This window comes from Thalassophryne amazonica, chromosome 2 (genome assembly GCF_902500255.1).
Source record: "Thalassophryne amazonica chromosome 2, fThaAma1.1, whole genome shotgun sequence".
In the NCBI taxonomy this organism is placed as follows: Eukaryota; Metazoa; Chordata; class Actinopteri; order Batrachoidiformes; family Batrachoididae; genus Thalassophryne; species Thalassophryne amazonica.
This window is the reverse complement of record NC_047104.1, coordinates 19,723,353-19,746,736: the sequence shown is the minus strand read 5'-3', so window position 1 is coordinate 19,746,736 and position 23,384 is coordinate 19,723,353. Positions and strand designations below refer to the sequence as shown.

Below are 23,384 nucleotides of genomic sequence, written 5' to 3'. Positions count from 1 at the left end.
AGGGCACTGCGCTGCGGTGGTTTGAATCATATTTGTCTAATAGATTACAGTTTGTTCATGTAAATGGGGAATCTTCTTCACGGACTAAAGTTAATTATGGAGTTCCACAAGGTTCTGTGCTAGGACCAATTTTATTCACTTTATACATGCTTCCCTTAGGCAGTATTATTAGACGGTATTGCTTAAATTTTCATTGTTACGCAGATGATACCCAGCTTTATCTATCCATGAAACCAGAGGACACACACCAATTAGCTAAACTGCAGGATTGTCTTACAGACATAAAGACATGGATGACCTCTAATTTCCTGCTTTTAAACTCAGATAAAACTGAAGTTATTGTACTTGGCCCCACAAATCTTAGAAACATGGTGTCTAACCAGATCCTTACTCTGGATGGCATTACCCTGACCTCTAGTAATACTGTGAGAAATCTTGGAGTCATTTTTGATCAGGATATGTCATTCAAAGCGCATATTAAACAAATATGTAGGACTGCTTTTTTGCATTTACGCAATATCTCTAAAATCAGAAAGGTCTTGTCTCAGAGTGATGCTGAAAAACTAATTCATGCATTTATTTCCTCTAGGCTAGACTATTGTAATTCATTATTGTCAGGTTGTCCTAAAGGTTCCCTGAAAAGCCTTCAGTTAATTCAAAATGCTGCAGCTAGAGTACTGACGGGGACTAGAAGGAGAGAGCATATCTCACCCATATTGGCCTCTCTTCATTGGCTTCCTGTTAATTCTAGAATAGAATTTAAAATTCTTCTTCTTACTTATAAGGTTTTGAATAATCAGGTCCCATCTTATCTTAGGGACCTCGTAGTACCATATTACCCCATTAGAGTGCTTCGCTCTCAGACTGCAGGCTTACTTGTAGTTCCTAGGGTTTGTAAGAGTAGAATGGGAGGCAGAGCCTTCAGCTTTCAGGCTCCTCTCCTGTGGAACCAGCTCCCAATTCAGATCAGGGAGACAGATACCCTCTCTACTTTTAAGATTAGGCTTAAAACTTTCCTTTTCGCTAAGGCTTATAGTTAGGGCTGGATCAGGTGACCCTGGACTATCCCTTGGTTATGCTGCTTTAGACGTAGACTGTGGGGGGGTTCCCATGATGCACTGTTTCTTTCTCTTTTTGCTCTGTATGCATCACTCCGCATTTAATCATTAGTGATCGATCTCTGCCCCCTTCCACAGCATGTCTTTTTCCTGGTTCTTTCCCTCGGCCCCAGCCAGTCTCAGCAGAAGACTGCCCCTCCCTGAGCCTGGTTCTGCTGGAGGTTTCTTCCTGTTAAAAGGGAGTTTTTCCTTCCCACTGTAGCCAGGTGCTTGCTCACAGGGGGTCGTTTTGACCGTTGGGGTTTTTCATAATTATTGTGTGGCCTTGCCTTACAATATAAAGCGCCTTGGGGCAACTGTTTGTTGTGATTTGGCGCTATATAAAAAAAGGTTGATTGATTGATTGATAGTTAGCACCCTCCTAAGGACAGGGCAGCTGTTCCTCCTAATGATGGGACGGACCCTCTCCTGATGGCTCCCTTGACGACTCTGCTGATAACGTGAATGACTCATTACCATGAACAAAAGACTGAAACTGCTTTGACCTGTGAAGAACAGAAAGCTTTGTCAGCACTGTAAAAGGACCAAAGCATCCTTATCCTGCCAGCAGATAAAGGCAGATGCACGGTGGTCCTGAACACATCGGACTACGAGGCCAAGATCAACAACTTGCTCAGTGACTCCAATATCAATCAATCAATCAATTTTATTTATATAGCGCCAAATCACAACAAACAGTTGCCCCAAGGCGCTTTATATTGTAAGGCAAGGCCATACAATAATTACGTAAAAACCCCAACGGTCAAAATGATCCCCTGTGAGCAAGCACTTGGCGACAGTGGGAAGGAAAAACTCCCTTTTAACAGGAAGAAACCTCCAGCAGAACCAGGCTCAGGGAGGGGCAGTCTTCTGCTGGGACTGGTTGGGGCTGAGGGAGAGAACCAGGAAAAAGACATGCTGTGGAGGGGAGCAAAGATCAATCACTAATGATTAAATGCAGAGTGGTGCATACAGAGCAAAAAGAGAAAGAAACACTCAGTGCATCATGGGAACCCCCCAGCAGTCTGTCTATAGCAGCATAACTAAGGGATGACCTGATCCAGCCCTAACTATAAGCTTTAGCAAAAAGGAAAGTTTTAAGCCTAATCTTAACAGTAGAGAGGGTGTCTGTCTCCCTGATCTGAATTGGGAGCTGGTTCCACAGGAGAGGAGCCTGAAAGCTGAAGGCTCTGCCTCCCATTCTACACTTACAAACCCTAGGAACTACAAGTAAGCCTGCAGTCTGAGAGCGAAGCGCTCTATTGGGGTGATATGGTACTATGAGGTCCCTAAGATAAGATGGGTCCTGATTATTCAATACCTTATAAGTAAGAAGAAGAATTTTAAATTCTATTCTAGAATTAACAGGAAGCCAATGAAGAGAGGCCAATATGGGTGAGATACGCTCTCTCCTTCTAGTCCCCGTTAGTACTCTAGCTGCAGCATTTTGAATTTAACTGAAGGCTTTTCAGGGAACCTTTAGGACAACCTGATAATAATGAATTACAATAGTCTAGCCTAGAGGAAATAAATGCATGAATTAGTTTTTCAGCATCACTCTGAGACAAGACCTTTCTAATTTTAGAGATATTGCGTAAATGCAAAAAAACAGTCCTACATATTTGCTTAATATGCACTTTGAATGACATATCCTGATCAAAAATGACTCCAAGATTTCTCACAGTATTACTAGAGGTCAGGCTAATGCCATCCAGAGTAAGGATCTGGTTAGACACCATGTTTTTAAGATTTGTGGGGCCAAGTACAATAACTTCAGTTTTATCTGAGTTTAAAAGCAGGAAATTAGAGGTCATCCATGTCTTTGTCTGTAAGACAATCCTGCAGTTTAGCTAATTGGTGTGTGTCCTCTGGCTTCATGGATAGATAAAGCTGGGTATCATCTGCGTAACAATGAAAATTTAAGCAATGCCGTCTAATAAAACTGCCTAAGGGAAGCATGTATAAAGTGAATAAAATTGGTCCTAGCACAGAACCTTGTGGAACTCCATAATTAACCTTAGTCTGTGAAGAAGATTCCCCATTTGCATGAACAAATTGTAATCTATTAGACAAATATGATTCAAACCACCGCAGAGCAGTGCCTTTAATACCTATGGCATGCTCTAATCTCTGTAATAAAATTTTATGGTCAACAGTATCAAAAGCAGCACTGAGGTCTAACAGAACAAGCACAGAGATGAGTCCACTGTCTGAGGCCATAAGAAGATCATTTGTAACCTTCACTAATGCTGTTTCTGTACTATGATGAATTCTAAAACCTGACTGAAACTCTTCAAATAGACCATTCCTCTGCAGATGATCAGTTAGCTGTTTTACAACTACCCTTTCAAGAATTTTTGAGAGAAAAGGAAGGTTGGAGATTGGCTTATAATTACCTAAGATAGCTGGGTCAAGTGATGGCTTTTTAAGTAATGGTTTAATTACTGCCACCTTAAAAGCCTGTGGTACATAGCCAACTAATAAAGATAGATTGATCATATTTAAGATCAAAGCATTAAATGATGGTAGGGCTTCCTTGAGCAGCCTGGTAGGAATGGGGTCTAATAGACATGTTGATGGTTTGGAGGAAGTAACTAATGAAAATAACTCAGACAGAACAATCTGAGAGAAAGAGTCTAACCAAATACCGGCATCACTGAAAGCAGCCAAAGATAACGATACGTCTTTGGGATGGTTATGAGTAATTTTTTCTCTAATAGTTAAAATTTTATTAGCAAAGAAAGTCATGAAGTCATTACTAGTTAAAGGAATACTCAGCTCAATAGAGCTCTGACTCTTTGTCAGCCTGGCTACAGTGCTGAAAAGAAACCTGGGGTTGTTCTTATTTTCTTCAATTAGTGATGAGTAGTAAGATGTCCTAGCTTTACGGAGGGCTTTTTTTATAGAGCAACAGACTCTTTTTCCAGGCTAAGTGAAGATCTTCTAAATTAGTGAGACGCCATTTCCTCTCCAACTTACGGGTTATCTGCTTTAAGCTGCGAGTTTGTGAGTTATACCACGGAGTCAGGCACTTCTGATTTAAAGCTCTCTTTTTCAGAGGAGCTACAGCATCCAAAGTTGTCTTCAATGAGGATGTAAAACTATTGACGAGATACTCTATCTCACTTACAGAGTTTAGGTAGCTACTCTGCACTGTGTTGGTATATGGCATTAGAGAACATAAAGAAGGAATCATATCCTTAAACCTAGTTACAGTGCTTTCTGAAAGACTTCTAGTGTAATGAAACTTATTCCCCACTGCTGGGTAGTCCATCAGAGTAAATGTAAATGTTGTTAAGAAATGATCAGACAGAAGGGAGTTTTCAGGGAATACTGTTAAGTCTTCAATTTCCATACCATAAGTCAGAACAAGCTCTAAGGTATGATTAAAGTGGTGGGTGGACTCATTTACATTTTGAGCAAAGCCAATTGAGTCTAATAATAGATTAAATGCAGTGTTGAGGCTGTCATTCTCAGCATCTGTGTGGATGTTAAAATCGCCCACTATAATTATCTTATCTGAGCTAAGCACTAAGTCAGACAAAAGGTCTGAAAATTCACAGAGAAACTCACAGTAACAACCAGGTGGACGATAGATAACAAATAAAACTGGTTTTTGGGACTTCCAAGTTGGATGGACAAGACTAAGAGTCAAGCTTTCAAATGAATTAAAGCTCTGTCTGGGTTTTTGATTAATTAATAAGCTGGAATGGAAGATTGCTGCTATTCCTCCGCCTCAGCCCGTGCTACGAGCATTCTGGCAGTTAGTGTGACTCGGGGGTGTTGACTCATTTAAACTAACATATTCATCCTGCTGTAACCAGGTTTCTGTAAGGCAGAATAAATCAATATGTTGATCAATTATTATATCATTTACTAACAGGGACTTAGAAGAGAGAGACCTAATGTTTAATAGACCACATTTAACTGTTTTAGTCTGTGGTGCAGTTGAAGGTGCTATATTATTTTTTCTTTTTGAATTTTTATGCTTAAATAGATTTTTGCTGGTTATTGGTGGTCTGGGAGCAGGCACCGTCTCTACGGGGATGGGGTAATGAGGGGATGGCAGGGGGAGAGAAGCTGCAGAGAGGTGTGTAAGACTACAACTCTGCTTCCTGGTCCCAACCCTGGATAGTCACGGTTTGGAGGATTTAAGAAAATTGGCCAGATTTCTAGAAATGAGAGCTGCTCCATCCAAAGTGGGATGGATGCCGTCTCTCCTAACAAGACCAGGTTTTCCCCAGAAGCTTTGCCAATTATCTATGAAGGCCACCTCATTTTTTGGACACCACTCAGACAGCCAGCAATTCAAGGAGAACATGCGGCTAAACATGTCACTCCCGGTCCGATTGGGGAGGGGCCCAGAGAAAACTACAGAGTCCGACATTGTTTTTGCAAAGTTACACACCGATTCAATGTTGATTTTAGTGACCTCTGATTGGCGTAACCGGGTGTCATTACTGCCGACGTGAATTACAATCTTACCAAATTTACGCTTAGCCTTAGCCAGCAGTTTCAAATTTCCTTCAATGTCGCCTGCTCTGGCCCCCGGAAGACAATTGACTATGGTTGCTGGTGTCGCTAACTTCACATTTCTCAAAACAGAGTCGTCAATAACCAGAGTTTGATCCTCAGCGGGTGTGTCGTCGAGTGGGGAAAAATGGTTAGAAATGTGAATGGGTTGGCGGTGTACAGGGGGCTTCTGTTTAGAACTACGCTTCCTCCTCACAGTCACCCAGTCGGCCTGCTTTCCCGGCTGCTCGGGATCTGCCAGAGGGAAACTAACGGCGGCTAAGCTACCTTGGTCCGCACCGACTACAGGGCCCTGGCTAGCTGTAGAATTTTCCATGGTGCGGAGCCGAGTCTCCAATTTGCCCAGCCTGGCCTCAAAAGCTACGAATAAGATACACTTATTACAAGCACCATTACTGCTAAAGGAGGCTGAGGAATAACTAAACATTTCACACCCAGAGCAGAAAAGTGCGGGAGAGACAGGAGAAGCTGCCATGCTAAACCGGCTAAGAGCTAGTAGCTGCGCTAAGCTAGCGGATGCCTAAAGACACACAAAGTGAATAATGTGTAAATAATTTAGAGGTGATTCAACAGAGGGAGTGCTTTATTTAAGGCATGTGAAGATTACACTGTGAAGCAAATCGTTATCTAGGTAACTAGATCAATCTAACTGCGCAGATTAAACAGCTAACAGATACAGCAAAACACCGCTGTGCTCCGGAACAGGAAGTGATACAATACCGCAGTGAGAGCCAACCACCAGTAGAGGCAAGCAAGAGCCAAATAATACATACGAACATCTGAAGAGAGACCCCACGAGCGGCTATAAGAAGAAAATCATTAGCTACCTCCGAAACCTAGAGAAAGAGGGACTCATCGACAGGCAAACATACTACAGACTCTACCCGGGGGACGCCACTCCGTGCATCTATGGACTGCCCAAAATCCACAAACAGGACGTGCCACCTAGGCCTATTGTATGTAGCACAGATTCCATCACGTACAATTTGGCCAAGCACCTCAAGTGGATTTTTGCTCCTCTAGTGGGTAACTCAGACCACCATGTGGAGAACACACAAGATTTTGTGAACAAGATCAAGGACCTGCAGCTGGAGGCAGATGAAACAATCATGTCATTTGATGTGACTTCGTTGTTCACCTGCATCCCCACCACTGAGACTGTCTCAGCTGTGAGGCAGAGACAGCTGGAGGATGTGTCTCTACTTGAAAGGACCAAACTCACACCAGACCACATCTGCCAACTCTTGGAGATCTGTCTTAACACCACGTATTTCCTGTTTAGGGGGAATTACTATAGGCAGATTCATGGTTGTGTGATGGGGTCTCCGGTATCCCCCATTGTGGCCAATCTGTACATGGAGCGAGTGGAGAAGACAGCCTTGACGTCTTTCACGGGCATCTCTCCCAGTCACTGGTTCAGATATGTTAATGACACATGGGTTAAAATCAAGCAACAGGAAGTTGACGACTTTACAGAACACATCAACTCGGTGGACGCCAATATCAAGTTCACACGTGAGGATGCCAGAAACAACCATTTAGCCTTCTTGGACTGTGATGTTACGATTGGAGAGAACAGGCAGCTCCAGACAGGGGTTTACAGAAAACCAACTCACACTGACCAATAGCCTCTCTTTGGCTCAAACCACCCCCTTGATCACAAGCTTGGGGTGATCAGGAGGCATTCTTTGTGAAATGTTTGAACCCAGCCTTAACCGGGGAGGGGGTCTGAGACACGCTTTATCCCCTGTTTACAATGGGGGTTTCAGGTCAAAGCAGTTTCAGTCTTTTGTTCATGGTAATGAGTCATTCACGTCATCAGCAGAGTCGTCAAGGGAGCCATCAGGAGAGGGTCTGTCCCATCATTAGGAGGGACAGCTGCCCTGTCATTAGGAGGGTGCTAACTAGAGCACAATAGGTACTAATTAGAGCATAGTACCCTTCGCCCCCCCCCCCCCCAGTACGACACCCCTGATGTCATACATGAGTTTGCTGCAAGGAAAATAAGGAGAGTCAAGCTGTAGCAGGTGATATGAGGGTGAGGAGATGGTTTTTAGGTTTCTAATCACAAGGTTTCTAATGTGTTCTACATGTTCTTAACTGTTATTATTGACTTATTTCACATTTTAGTCTATTAAAAACAATGATTTAGTTTCTTGTGAGTGTGTATGTAAATGTGGAATTTACTGTGTGTGTGTGTGGGTGGGTGAGTGGGGAAAAGGGGGCGCCATTAAAAATCTTGTCTAGGGTGCCAAATTGGATTGGGCTGGCACTACCTACCACACCTCCTGCACTGAGGCTCTTGACCACAGCTCCTGCACAGGGTTAACTAGGGTTCCTTAATTCATAGAGTAGCATCAACTGAGAACATGGCGCCATTTTGGGGCCAATTGTGCTGAACTACTGAACGAACCTTTTAAGTTTTCCACAGGATTTTTTTTATCAGTTAACCACATACAGTAACACATTCAGGTACAAGTACAATCAAAATAAATAAAAATAGTTAAGCTATCAAATTTACATAAATTTACAATTTCTGATGTTTGTTTAATTAATTGAAAGCCTGATTTATGCTTCTGCAACTCTGTGACTCCGTGTCATGCAATGACATCGTGTGTGACAGTTTTAAAGTTCTCTGTCACTAGATTATGCTTCATTCTGGATTAATTTGACACTCAACAAATATTTTTTCTACAATCATCACCTCCAATTCAAAGGTAATCAGCGTGCACACTGCAAAAACTATTAAAATATGAGGAAAGAGTGAAAGCAGAAAAGTCTCAACTTGCAGCCTTTAGCAGTGTGTGATTCAACAGTCAGGCTGTGGGTCTGAGTCTGAGCACTGTGTGGGGAAAAAAATAAACGGCCGGGATTTTAAACATATGGAAATGACTCCAGTCCCACAGGCGGGAGGTTTTTAATGGAATTACACTGCGATCAGACAAGACATTTTATTCGATCTGAGCGAAAAATGCATTATACCATATCTGTTCTATATAGTGTTTATTACATGGAAAACAATACAAAAATATTGGGACTTTTTTGTCGGGTGACTGCGAACATTCGGTTTATACGATGATGGTTTAGGTGAGTTTTACTGAACAATATATGTATTTAAAGCATTAAAACTTTGACGATGATGTCGGCTTCCATGCCACATGGCTGACTGTATTTTCCCAAATTTTTCTTCTGTTCAGATCTGAAGGGAATCTGTACATCTTGAAGCCCTTGTAGTGTCTATTTGTGTATCCAAATGCACAGCAAACCGGCATTTTCAGCAAATAAATTAATAAAATATTTATGCTTTGGTTTGACTGCCTCTACTGGTGGTTGGCTCTCAATGCGGTATTGTATCACTTCCTGCTCCGGAGCACAGTGGTGTTTTGCTGTATCTGTTAGCTGTTTAATCTGCGCAGTTAGATTGATCTAGTTAACTAGATAACGATTTGTTTCACAGTGTAATCTTCACGTGCCTTAACTAAAGCACTCCCTCTGCTGAATCACCTCTAAATTATTTACACATTATTCACTTTGTGTGTTTTTAGGAATCCGCTAGCTTAGCGCAGCTACTAGCTCTTAGCCGGTTTAGCATGGCGGCTTCTCCTCTCTCCCGCACTTTTGTGCTCTGGTTGTGAAATGTTTAGTTATTCCTCGGCCTCCTTTAGCAGTAATGGTACTTGTAATAAGTGTAGCTTATTCGTAGCTTTGGAGGCCAGGCTGGGCGAATTGGAGACTTGGCTCTGCACCTTGGAAAATCCTACAGCTAGCCAGTCCCCTGTAGTCGGTGCGGACAAAGGTAGCTTAGCCGCCATTAGTTCCCCTACAGCGGATCCCGAGCAGCCGGGAAAGCAGGCCGACTGGGTGACTGTGAGGAGGAAGCGTAGTCCTAAACAGAAGCCCCGTGTACACCGCCAGCCCGTTCACATTTCTAACCGTTTTTCCCCCCTCGGCGACACACCCGCCGAGGAACAAACTCTGGTTATTGGCGACTCTGTTTTGAGAAATGTGAAGTTAGCGACACCAGCAACCATAGTCAGTTGTCTTCCGGGGGCCAGAGCAGGCGACATTGAAGGAAATTTGAAACTGCTGGCTAAGGCTAAGCGTAAATTTGGTAAGATTATAATTCACGTCGGCAGTAATGACACCCGGTTACGCCAATCGGAGGTCACTAAAATTAACATTGAATCGGTGTGTAACTTTGCAAAAACAATGTCGGACTCTGTAGTTTTCTCTGGGCCCCTCCCCAGTCGGACCGGGAGTGACATGTTTAGCTGCATGTTCTCCCTGAATTGCTGGCTGTCTGAGTGGTGTCCAAAAAATGAGGTGGGCTTCATAGATAATTGGCAAAGCTTCTGGGGAAAACCTGGTCTTGTTAGGAGAGACGGCATCCATCCCACTTTGGATGGAGCAGCTCTCATTTCTAGAAATCTGGCCAATTTTATTAAATCCTCCAAACCGTGACTATCCAGGGTTGGGACCAGGAAGCAGAGTTGTAGTCTTACACACCTCTCTGCAGCTTCTCTCCCCCTGCCATCCCCTCATTACCCCATCCCCGTAGAGACGGTGCCTGCTCCCAGACCACCAATAACCAGCAAAAATCTATTTAAGCATAAAAATTCAAAAAGAAAAAATAATATAGCACCTTCAACTGCACCACAGACTAAAACAGTTAAACGTGGTCTATTAAACATTAGATCTCTCTCTTCTAAGTCCCTGTTAGTAAATGATATAATAATTGATCAACATATTGATTTATACTGCCTTACAGAAACCTGGTTACAGCAGGATGAATGTTAGTTTAAATGAGTCAACACCCCCGAGTCACACTAACTGCCAGAACGCTCGTAGCACGGGCCGAGGTGGAGGATTGGCAGCAGTCTTCCACTCCAGCTTATTAATTAATCAAAAACCCAGACAGAGCTTTAATTCATTTGAAAGCTTGACTCTTAGTCTTGTCCATCCAAATTGGAAGTCCCAAAAACCAGTTTTATTTGTTGTCTATCATCCACCTGGTCGTTACTGTGAGTTTCTCTGTGAATTTTCGGACCTTTTGTCTGACTTAGTGTTTAGCTCAGATAAGATAATTATAGTGGGCGATTTTAACATCCACACAGATGCTGAGAATGACAGCCTCAGCACTGCATTTAATGTATTGTTAGACTCGATTGGCTTTGCTCAAAATGTAAATGAGTCCACCCACCACTTTAATCATACCTTAGATCTTGTTCTGACTTATGGTATGGAAATTGAAGACTTAACAGTATTCCCTGAAAACCCCCTTCTGTCTGATCATTTCTTAATAACATTTACATTTACTCTGATGGACTACCCAGCAGTGGGGAATAAGTTTCATTACACTAGAAGTCTTTCAGAAAGCGCTGTAACTAGGTTTAAGGATATGATTCCTTCTTTATGTTCTCCAATGCCATATACCAATACAGTGCAGAGTAGCTACCTAAACTCTGTAAGTGAGATAGAGTATCTCGTCAATAGTTTTATATCCTCATTGAGGACAACTTTGGATGCTGTAGCTCCTCTGAAAAAGAGAGCCTTAAATCAGAAGTACCTGACTCCGTGGTATAACTCACAAACTCGCAGCTTAAAGCAGATAACTTGTAAGCTGGAGAGGAAATGGCGTCTCACTAATTTAGAAGATCTTCACTTAGCCTGGAAAAAGTCTGTTGCTCTATAACAAAGAGTCAGAGCTCTACTGAGCCGAGTATTCCTTTAACTTTAACTAGTAATGACTTCATGACTTTCTTTGCTAATAAAATTTTAACTATTAGAGAAAAAATTACTCATAACCATCCCAAAGACATATCGTTCTCTTTCTCGCTTTCAGTGATGCTGGTATTTGGTTAGACTCTTTCTCTCTGATTGTTCTGTCTGAGTTATTTTCATTAGTTACTTCCTCCAAACCATCAACATGTCTATTAGACCCCATTCCTACCAGGCTGCTCAAGGAAGCCCTACCATTAATTAATGCTTCGATCTTAAATATGATCAATCTATCTTTATTAGTTGGCTATGTACCACAGGCTTTTAAGGTGGCAGTAATTAAACCATTACTTAAAAAGCCATCACTTGACCCAGCTATCTTAGCTAATTATAGGCCAATCTCCAACCTTCGTTTTCTCTCAAAAATTCTTGAACGGGTAGTTGTAAAACAGCTAACTGATCATCTGCAGAGGAATGGTCTATTTGAAGAGTTTCAGTCAGGGTTTAGAATTCTTCATAGTACAGAAACAGCATTAGTGAAGGTTACAAATGATCTTCTTATGGCCTCAGACAGTGGACTCATCTCTGTGCTTGTTCTGTTAGAACTCAGTGCTGCTTTTGATACTGTTGACCATAAAATTTTATTACAGAGATTAGAGCATGCCATAGGTATTAAAGGCACTGTGCTGCGGTGGTTTGAATCATATTTATCTAATAGATTACAATTTGTTCATGTAAATGGGGAATCTTCTTCACAGACTAAGGTTAATTATGGAGTTCCACAAGGTTCTGTGCTAGGACCAATTTTATTCACTTAAGTTGTGGTGTTTTTTTTATTTTTGCTCTGCTGCTGCATGTGCAACCTTCCACGTATTCGCACTGTGTTCGTGCAAGTGAACACGAGCATGCATGATACTGTTGCCACAGTATCGCGCACACATCTCCAACCGTGGCTCGCTCCCGACAGCAGGTGGAATGTTTTGTGGGTCTCCATTTCGTTTTTGGTTCGTGGATTTTCTTCCGGTTTCTGCATCTTTCACCCAATGTTGTGTTGTGTGAAGGGGCCCTAAATAAGTTTGATAAATTGCAATGGAAAAGAAATACAACAGCAGAGATTGAGACAGGGTGCAATACAAAGATAAAGTCCAGTAAGGCCTCAAAATCTGATATCCTGTTGAACTGTTGTTGTTGTTTTTTTTTTTTGTTGTTTTTTAAGAAATCGACATCCAGTATTACCAATACTGGATGCTAAAGCATCTGCAGAGGCCCTGAATAAACAGCACTTCCTCAGACTATGACACAGGCTTATCTATTATTATTACTTAACTTGACTATTACTGTCCAATTAGTTGACTTTTTTTGTCACTATAAAAGAAATGATTATGCCAAAACCCGTTCATACAGACCAGAGATGGGATTCGGTGTCAGTAAACAGCTGTCAGGCAATCTTGACTGTTATTTACCAGATTAATAACATCCATCCTGAGATCATACTATCTTTGGAAGCACAAAAAGCTTTCAACAGAGTTGAACACTTATTCGCTGCTTGACGGAAACTCGGTTTTGGTCTCATTTTCTGTTCATCAGTCAATATCCTGCACAGGCCTCTGCCAGGATGGACAGAAATAACTAGACAAGGATGTCCCCAAGCACTCTGATATTTGATATCACAATCGACCCACTGCCAATTTGATTTAGATCATCTTCTGGTCTGGTCAAGTACAAAGGGGGACAAATACATAAACTGGCAGTGTAGGCAGAGGATTTGTAGTGGTGCAGCTTCTGGAGGAAACACATTTGCAGTGCAGCTTCGCTAAAAATTCCATAAAAATTGTTCATTTTGTGATAAAAGCATGGAATTTGGCACACATATTCTAAATTAACTGTTTATTTTCAGATATGGAGCCATCCTGGAGCTGATCTCTAATGAGCTACAGTGGTCAATAAAGAATTACACAGGGGTCAAAATTTAAAAATGGGGTAAAGGCCCCTTCATATATAGTACAAATAAGTACAACTCAGGGCAACGCACAGCGGAACAGCTCGTATGAGCGAACCATGAAAACATCGCGCCGTTGGGCAGGCGTGCACGATGCCACTGCGACGGTTCGTGCATGCGGAAACAGTGCGAGCAGCTGTGTTCCCGCGTCATGAAAATCATGACCAGGAAAAATAACACTCTGTGTAGATCTAACTCATTTGAACAAGTGGGTGCGGTGAGAAAGACACATTGTACTGATGGTAGACCACACACTTGCCATGCTGACCGGAGCAAAGGTGTTTACAAAGCTTGATGCCACCTCTGGCTTCTGGCAGATCCCGTTGGCAGAAGAAAGCCAACTCCTTACAACGTTTATCACCCTGTTTGGCCGATATGCATTCAATCATCTGCCATTTGGGATTTCATCAGCCTCAGAGCACTTCCAACGTCGAATGTCACAGATGTTGGAGGGCTGTGAGGGGGTTGTCTGTCATGCTGATGACATAGTCATCTTTGGAGAAGACATCCAACAGTACACTGAAAGACTACACAAAGTCCTGCAGAGGATCAAACAAGAGGGCCTGACACTAAATGAGAAATATGAGTTCTCAAAAGACAGCATAATGTTTGTGGGTCATTGTGTCACAGCAAATGTTGTGTCCCCAGATCCCGATAAGGTCAGGGCCATTATGGACATGCCTGAACCAAAAGACACAGAGGGTGTGAGGAGAGTTTTGGGCATGGCCAAGTATTTAGGAAAGTTCCTGCCCCATCTCCCATTATACACAAGACCACTAAAGGACTTGCTCAGCAAAAAGAGTGAATTGTGCTGTGGAGCACCACAGCAAGACACTTTTCAGAAACTAAAGGCTGAACTGACTTTACGATGCGTTCTCGCACACTACTCACTGATAGCAGAGACGTGTGTGGCAGCCGATGCCTCGTCTTATGGGCTCAGGGCTGTTCTCACACAGGAGCAAACAGATGGGACATGGAGACCAGTCGTGTTCATCTCGAGAGGTCTGATTGAAGCAGAAAAACATTACGCTCAGATAGAAAAAGAAGCTCTGGCAGTCACATGGGCCTGTGAAAGGTTGGCACCCTACATTATTGGACTCAAGTTTAAGTTGGAGACCGACTACAAGCCCCTAGTGCCTCTTCTGAGCACAAAAGCATTGGATGAGCGACAGACAGCCAGCATGGCACACGGTGAATCAAACACACACACTACACAGTCACAACCGCCACGGAACACCACGCAAATATAAATTTTGAGAGTAAAGTAAATAATTTAAGTAAAAAACCAACACAAATCCCTCCAGAGGTCCATGGTTTTAAATAAGATTGCTGAATTAGAAAAACTCTCTATTGCTAACAGCTGTTCTAACTGTAAATGGGAGAAAACTGAAATTTGATTGATACTAAGATCTTTGATACAGAGTTCTGATTTTGAAGGTCTCGAACCTGGGGAAAAGACACGTGTCAGTCTATGCTAGTGGGGAGACTCTGAGTGAACCATTTTCCAAACCAGCTGTGTGCTTTTGGGAGATTGGAGATCATCAGTTTCAACATGAGTTTGTCATGTCACGAAAGTGTCCAATAAATTTGCTAGGTCGAGACATTTTGTACGCTTGTAATACAGTCCTGACTTGCACATACCAGGGAATAAAAATCTCTTCTCCTGATCAGCCAGAGCTGTGTATGTTGTCAAAAGACTCGACTGGGCCTTTGTTTGTCTCCAACTGGACTGTGCGGCCTTCAACTGGTGAAACGCTGTTAGAAATTGTGAAAAACGTGCGACTGCACCCACGTTTTATGTTATGAAACTTGAAGATACGCATTGCACAGCCCATGTTTGTGAGTCAGTCAGCGGTGACCCTCATTACAAGGATATATTCTTTATCTGTGAAACACATGAGAGTCTGACTGTGACTGATGTTTATTTCAGTGACTCATTTGTTGTTGCTGTTGTTTTGCTGAATGACAGTCAGCAGGCAGTTTTTGATGTTCCTGACTCCACCCCTCATATCTCAATTGCAAAGTGTGCTTCTAAAATGTGGAAAAGTGTTGGTCCATTTGTTTTGAGCTGTGAAGCAGCAGGTGATTGGGAAAATACCAATGTGCCAACAATTTCTTTCTCTCCTTCCACTGATGCATTTAGATGGGAAGTTGGTGCACAACTGACAAGGCCATCGAGTTTTGACAGTGTTCAATGACACTGAGGCGTTTTTTCTTCCCACTTCCATGCCAGATTTGGAAGTTCCCTCCTACCTCTTTTCTGTCCCTCCTATTTTGTGGGCGCGACACAAGTATGACATAGGTTTGATCAAAGGTTGTGCTCCAGTTTCTTTACAGCCTAAATCCTCTTTCAGGCCTGCAAAAAAACAATATTCACTCAGGCAGGAAGCTGTGGATGGAATAACAACCAGATGCCCGAACCACCTCAGCTGGCTCCTTTCAACGCGAACGAGCAGTGACTCTACTCTGAGCTCCACACGGATGACCGAACTTCTCACCCTATCTCTAAGGGAGACACCAGCCACCCTCCTGAGGAAGCCCATTTCAACCGCTTGTACCCGCGATCTAGTTCTTTTGGTCATGACCCAACTCTCATGACCATAGGTGAGAGTAGGAACGATGATTGACCAGTAGATCTTTTCATCGCAACAGTGCAGTAGAGCGAATGCAACACTGCCCCTGCTGCACCGATTCTCTGGCCAATCTCCATCATCCCCTCACTCGTGAATAAGACCCCAAGGTACTTGAACTCCTTCACTTGGGGCAAGGCTGTATTCCCTACCCGGGGTAGATAATCCGTTGGTTTCCTGCTGAGAACCATGGCCTCAGATTTAGAGGTGCTGATCTTCATCCCAGCCGCTTCACATTTGGCTGCGAACCGATCCAGTGAGTGTTGATCACCAGCTGATGAAGCCAACAGGACCACATCATCTGCAAAGAGCAATGCTGAGACCCTGAGCCCACCAAACCAGAAACCCTCCTCCCCCCAACTACACCTTGATATCTTGTCCATGAATATCACAAACAGGATTGGTGACAAGGCGCAGCCCTGGCAGAGGCCAACCTCCACCGCAAATGAGTCCAACTTACTGCCGAGCACCCGAACACAGCTCTCGCTTTGCGAGTACAGAGATTGGATGGAACTGAGAAGTGACCCCCTCACTCCATACTACCGCAGCACCTCCCACAGTATCTCCCAGGGTACCCGATCATACACCTTCTCCAAGTCCACAAAACACATGTAGACTGGGTGGGCATACTCCCAGGCACCCTCCAGGATCCTTGTGACAGTAAAGAGCTGGTCGGTTGTTCCACGACCAGGATGGAACCCACATCAGCTGAACCGTCCTTTCCAGCACCCTGGAGAAGACTTTACCAGGGTGGCTGAGTAGTGTGATTCCCCTGTAGTTGTACTGCAACATCAATTTTAAAAAAGAAAGCATGCAAAACAAAACAAAGTAGCATTAATGGTGTTCTAGCTGAGCCTGGTCCCCACATACATGATTTTAACCATGACTGTCCAATAAAACGTGCCAAAGCTGCTGTGTTGACTCTTGACCACTTCTTGTCAGCTCATGAGATTCACAGTCAAAACTGGATGAAACTAAATGTCATGATTTTTATGCACAGTGTAAATATGTCTTATGAGATTTTCTGACCTCAGGTAGGACGATGAAGGCTCCAGTCATGACAGTGAGGACAATGTTGATTCCAAAGAGCCAGCGGAGGAAGATGAAGTAGGAAGCCACACCTGAGCCAAAGTGACCTCAACACAACACAGGGGACATACAGAGCCATTAACCAACACAAACACACACAAATATTTCCAGACAAAAACTTTAGCGGGCATTTTGAATGTCCCATCAAAAGGCTAGCCCAGATTGAACAGATAACTTCATGTGGATGTTATTGGGCATGAATATTGATGCATTTCATTGCTTGGTCTCAGAGGAAAGTCTTACTTTCTATTTTCTTGATCCTCACTTCCCAGGGAATGAACAGAACGATGATGTTGTAAAACACCCGGGAGAGTTTCTTCAGCATCTGCAGGATGAGACAACATTTAAGAACATTCTGTGAATCACCGGTGCTGTCACCTGAAAGTGTTTGTCATGTGCACAGTCCACATGTTCCTAGCCATCCATCACTGTGGGTTATATGGGTGCACAGTCAACGTGCTACATGTGGGAGTGATGAGGATGGACACGATTAGGAATGAACATATGAGAGGGACAGCACAGACAGGACAGGTTTGAGACAAAGTCAGAGCAGACATGAGAATGAGAAATCCTGAAACATGCTGAAAGTCATCTGGTGGTCTGGGGCCCACATTAGCAGCCCAGCCGAGTCCAGGGCTCCACCCTGGTGAGAGGCTAGAGGGTGACGCTCCTGGGTTTCAGACAAAGTTAGTTATTGTTGTTATTATTATTATTATTACTTATTCTGGCATGTTTTGGCCTATCTATCTATCTATCTATCTATCTATCTATCTATCTATCTAGATAGATAGATAAACTTTTAACATTCATAGAATCTGTAGACTGCCAGAAGGATAGGGATTTTCAGGTTATTTGTTACCAAGAGAAGTCTTCTGGCCATAGTCACAAGTTAAAATGTGACATCTGTGTTCATCTGTTGTAAAGTTCCACTGCATAGTGATTGTGAAGGAATGTGACCATTTGATACTTCTTGTTTCAGCTGTTCCTGTTAGGGGCACCACAACAGATCATCTGTCTCTAGGGCTGGGTATCAATCAAAAATTTTCGATACCGGTACCATTTTCGATACCTTCACTTTGATACCCGTTCCTGAACGATACTTTTTTCATACCAATTTTATAAGATCAATTCTAAAAAAAGAAAATTACATTACACATAGTTCAAATCTTGAGTTTTATTTTTCAGCTTTGGGAATTTTCCACTCCAAGCAGTTTTCTTACAGAAAAAATAAGCAATAAATAATTTCCAGTGAGGGGCAGCACGGTGGTTTAGTGGTTAGCACTGTTGCCTCACAGCGAGAAGGTTGTGGGTTCAATTCCCGTGGCCTTTCTGTGTGGAGTTTGAATGTTCTCCCCATGTTTGCGTGGGTTTCCTCTGGGTGCTCCGGTTTCCTCCCACATCCAAAGACATGCGGGTTAGGTGGACTGGAATCTTTAAATTGTCCTTAGGGTGTGTCTGTGTTTGTTTGTCTGTTTGTGGCCCTGCGACAGACTGGCGTCCTGTCCTGGGTGTACCCCGCCTTGCGCCCTATGACTGCTTGGATAGGCTCCAGCCCCCCGCGACCCTTAATTGGACTAAGCGGTAGAAGATAAATGAATGAATGATTTCCAGTGCAAAAGAAAACTAAAACACTCTGCAGTTTTTGTTAAAAGCATTTCCTTTCAGACATTTTGGCATGAATGTCTCTCCATAGTATCTGAGCTGAGCTCAATTGGCTGCTGCATGTCAGCGCAGAACATCTCATTTTGGGAGGGAAAAAACTTTTGATCGATTGCAGTTTATTGTTTGCATTACAATGTTTGGAAAGAGGTGTCATTTGATTTAAACAGTGATTCGCTTTGAAGTTATTAATTCCGACCAGACTATCTTTCTAATGTGATTCACTCGGCAGAGAGCCACACAGCGTTTGGAGCTATTTGAACGGAACGTTTCTTTCTCAGAACAAGACAGGAGTCCCAGTTAGTGACTTTAATCCACACAAAAGTGGCTCAGGGTTGACATATTTTAATGGCTCTAAGAGGGGTTGAGAAGCGGATTTGCCACTTCTGAAAGGCAGCGAAGCAAAGAACCAAAGCAGCGGGTCAGAACAGTGCTTCATTGCTTCAAGCTTCAAAACGATGCATGTATTAAGTTGCAGTTGAAGCGGAGTCCGGGGGTGGAGATTTTTAATCAGGCTGCTCGTGCTCTGTAACGTCCACAGGTAGACTTGAATGCTGAGAGGAGGATGGCTGCGGACCGCTCTTCTTGCACATGATTAACCTCTGGGTACAGAAACTTGACACCGAAAGACGAGGCATATTTAGATTCTCAGTACTACCGAAGCATTTTGGTCGGTGCCACAAAAGAACCAAAGTTCGGTACCCAGCTCTATCTGTCTCCATCTCATCCTGTCCTCTGCATCTTCCTCAGTCACACCAACCACCTGCATGTCCTCCCTCAGCACATCCATAAACCTCCTCTTTGTTCTTCCCCTTCGCCTCCTGCCTGGTGGAGGATAAGGTTCAATTTAAACTCATTTACTTTTATCACCTCTGCTCCTTGTAACCACACTATTCCACTGAGCTCCCTCTCATTCACACACACACTCAGTCTTGCGCCTACTGACTTTCATTCCCCTTCTCTCCAGAGTGTAACTCCACCTCTCCAGGCTCAACTCAACCTGTTCTTTACTCTCACTTCAGATTACAATGTTATCTGGAAACATCATAGTGCATGGAGACTCCTGTCATATCTCATCTGTCAACATGTCCATCACCACTGCAAACAAGAAAGGACTCAAAGCTGATCCTTGGTGTAGTTCCACTTCCACCTTGAATGAATCTGTCATTCCTACTGCACATCTTACCACTATCACACTGTCCTTGTACATATCCTGCACTATCCTCACATACTTCTCTACCACTCCAGACTTCCACATTGTAGCAAACATGACCAAAACACATCTTTACAAAACCAAAGGTTGGCTTCAGTTTTCACTATACAAACATTCTTAAGGGCCCATCCACACATAACACAATGTTGGGCAAAAGATGCAGAAACCAGAAGAAAATCTGCAAACAAAAAACGAAAAGGGGAACCCCGAAACATTCCACCTGCTGTCGGGAGTGATGCACGGTCAGGCAGGTGTGCAAGATACCACGGCGACGGTTTCGTGCAAGCGTGTGTTCATGCATGAACACAGTGCGAGCACATGGAAAGTTGCGCACACAGCAGCAGAGCAAAAAATAAAAACATGACAATTTATAATACTTATTTCCTGTTATACAACCCCAATTCCAATGAATTTGGGACCTTGTGTAAAATGTAAATAAAAACAGAATACAATGATTTGCAAATCCTCTTCAACCTATATTCAATTGAATACACCACAAAGACAAGATATTTAATGTTCAAAATGATAAACTTTATTGTTTTTGTGCAAATATTTGCTAATTTTCAAATGGATGCCTGCAACACATTTCAAAAAAGTTGGGACGGAGCAACAAAAGACTGGGAAAGTTGATGAATGCTCAAAGAACACCTGTTTGGAAATAGGTGAGCGTCATGATTGGGTATCAAAGGAGCATCCCCAAAAGGCTCAGCCATTCACAAGCAAAGATGGGGTGAGGATCACCACTTTCTGAACAGCTGCATGAAAAAATAGTTCAACAGTTTAAGAACAATGTTTCTCAATGTTCAGTTGCAAGGAATTTAGGGATTCCATCATCTATAGTCCATAATATAATCAGAAGATTCACAAAATCTGGAGAACTTTCCGCACGCAAGCACCAAGGCCGAAAACCAACACTGAATGCTCATGACCTTCGATCCCTCAGGCGGCACTGCATTAAAAACTGACATCATTGTGTAAAGGATCTCACTGCGTGGGCGCAGGAACACTTCAGAAAACCATTGTCAGTTATAACAGTTTGTTGCTACATCTACAAGTGCAAGTTAAAACTCTACCATGCAAAGCGAAAGCCATACATCAACATCATCCAGAAATGGCGCCACCTTCTCTCGGCCCGAGCTCATCTAAAATAGAGAGACACAAAGTGGAAATGTGTGCTGTGGTCTGATGAGTCCACATTTCACATTGTTTTTGGAAATCATGGATGTCGTGTCCTCCGGACAAAATAGGAGAAAGACCATCCAGATTGTTACCAGCACAAAGTTCAAAATGGTAAAAATGGTAAATGGACTGCATTTATATAGCGCTTTTCCATCTGCATCAGACGCTCAAAGCGCTTTACAATTATGCCTCACATTCACCCCGATGTCAGGGTGCTGCCATACAAGGTGCTCACTACACACCGGGAGCAATAGGGGATTAATGGCCTTGCCCAAGGGCCCTGAGTGATTTTCCAGTCAGGCGGGGATTTGAACCCATGATCTTCTGGACTTAAGCCCAATACCTTAACCACTAGACCATCACCTCCCCTCCCCTCCCAAAAGCCAGCATCTATGATGGTATGGGGGTGTGTTAGTGCCCATGGCATGGGCAACTTGCACATCTGTGATGGCACCATCAATGCTGAAAGGTACATCCAGGTTTTGGAGCAACACATGCTGCCATCCAAGCAACGTCTTTTTCAGGGACGTCCCTGCTTATTTCAGTAAGACAGTGCCAAGCCACATTCTGCATGTATTACAACAGCGTGGCTTCGTAGTAAAAGAGTGCGGGTACTAGACTGGCCTGCCTGCAGTCCAGACTTGTCGCCCATTGAAAATGTGTGGTGCATTATGAATCACAAAATATGACAAAGCAGACCCCGGACTGTTGAACAACTACATACATCAAACAAGCATGGGAAAGAATTCCACCTACAAAGCTTCAACAATTAGTGTCCTCATTTCCCAAATGCTTATTGAGTGTTGTTAGAAGAGTTGTTTTATTTAATTTCCACTCTTCATGTAAACTACAATTTATGTGGTGGAACTGAGATCAGTCTGCCCGACCAGCTCATTAATTTCACACCGTGCCGCACACTCAGACGCTGGCCGGTCCTCGTGACCGTGTCGGTACGTAATTATCAGCATGTCATGAGGGTATGAGTGCGCACCCACATGTGTATCGCGTGTTCACCAGCTGAGTTGCAGTGCACAGCGGTCAGCTGTCCCAGCAGTGCACTGCACTGGACAGTGACTGGTCTCCAGGACCCTCAGCCACAGCTGACAATGTTGGATTCATGGTGTGTTTGCGGGGACAACACACTCCACAGACCATGTGTGTTGGGGGTGACGATGGCTCACTCCACAAGCCATTTCTGTGTGTGTGTGTGGGGGGGGGGGGTGTTCAACACAGTCACGCCCATGTATGTTGCTAGATCACATCACACTTGTGTTGCACTTAGATAATTTTCACAAACAGCTTGAATGTGGTTTCATGCTCTCTTCTCTTGTGCTGGGAGAGCAAACAGCCCCGCCTTTTCTGAGTGTCCAGCAAGCAGTGTTGGACATTCATGTGCGACACCTGGAATTTGGCTGACACCTGCCAAGAGATGTGTCAAATGAGCACTCACAGGGCACTCACTTTTGGCCGCTTGTGTGCGCGAATGGTTGTAGTGACAGTTGTCTGATGCATTTGAGACGGCTCCAATTTTTCCCGAGTGGCATTTGACTCCTCCTTTGTGCGCCATTCTGCCTCAATCATGTGTGAAGGGGCCCTAAGGCTGGAATGTCTTAAGCTGACTGTGTTATCACCCAGTACCAAAATCTTCCTAACCTACCTTCTCACAAAGTGACAAGTCTTCCAGACATTTCCTGGCTGAATTTATGATGCCTCAGGAAAACTTCAACAAATAGTCCCTATGGATTAAAGAGGCTTGTTAAAACTGTTCCAGTTAACACTAGTTCAAATAGAATTTAACAGTATAATCAAAGCTGTATAATTCAGAGAACATCCAGACACCAACAGGACACTTTCTACTGATAACATCGCAACAAACATGGTACCTCACACAGCCAGATGGCCAAAGATCAGAGGTTATACAATGACCAACATTGGGATGGAACTGCAGTGCCCCCTCTGGGAAGGACACAGACCTCTCAGTACACAAATATACTTTTAACAAATGAAAGAGAAATTTTAAATTCTTTTCCTGTGTTTTTAAACTTAAGCAGTTTAATCTTTTTTGTTTCTTTCATGTGATGTTAAGAGTCTTCCATCTACATATACATATGTTGGTGCATGTTTAAATGATATTTGTTGATTATTAATGGATTGTCATGTTGTAAACAATGTTTTGTTAATCACTTCTTTTTTCTAGAATGGAGTTTAGAATATAACTTTCAGTTATATTTGTTAGCCAAAGAAGAAAGAAGGTATATGGCATTCAT

General features: G+C 43.1%; 1 protein-coding gene across 1 annotated transcript in view; it reads right to left on the bottom strand.

Annotated features, from left to right (window-relative positions):
* The window catches only part of LOC117503320 (transmembrane channel-like protein 3), a 251,235-nt gene extending 233,289 nt beyond the window's left edge, over positions 1-17,946 (bottom strand). The window contains exons 1-3 of the mRNA XM_034162542.1: positions 17,926-17,946; positions 17,310-17,391; positions 17,007-17,113 (exon numbers count right to left, since the gene is read on the bottom strand). Of these exons, the coding sequence (XP_034018433.1) occupies positions 17,007-17,113; positions 17,310-17,391; positions 17,926-17,946 (210 nt within the window). The remainder of the gene's footprint in view (positions 1-17,006; positions 17,114-17,309; positions 17,392-17,925) is intronic.
* Between the last annotated feature and the right edge of the window lie 5,438 nt (positions 17,947-23,384).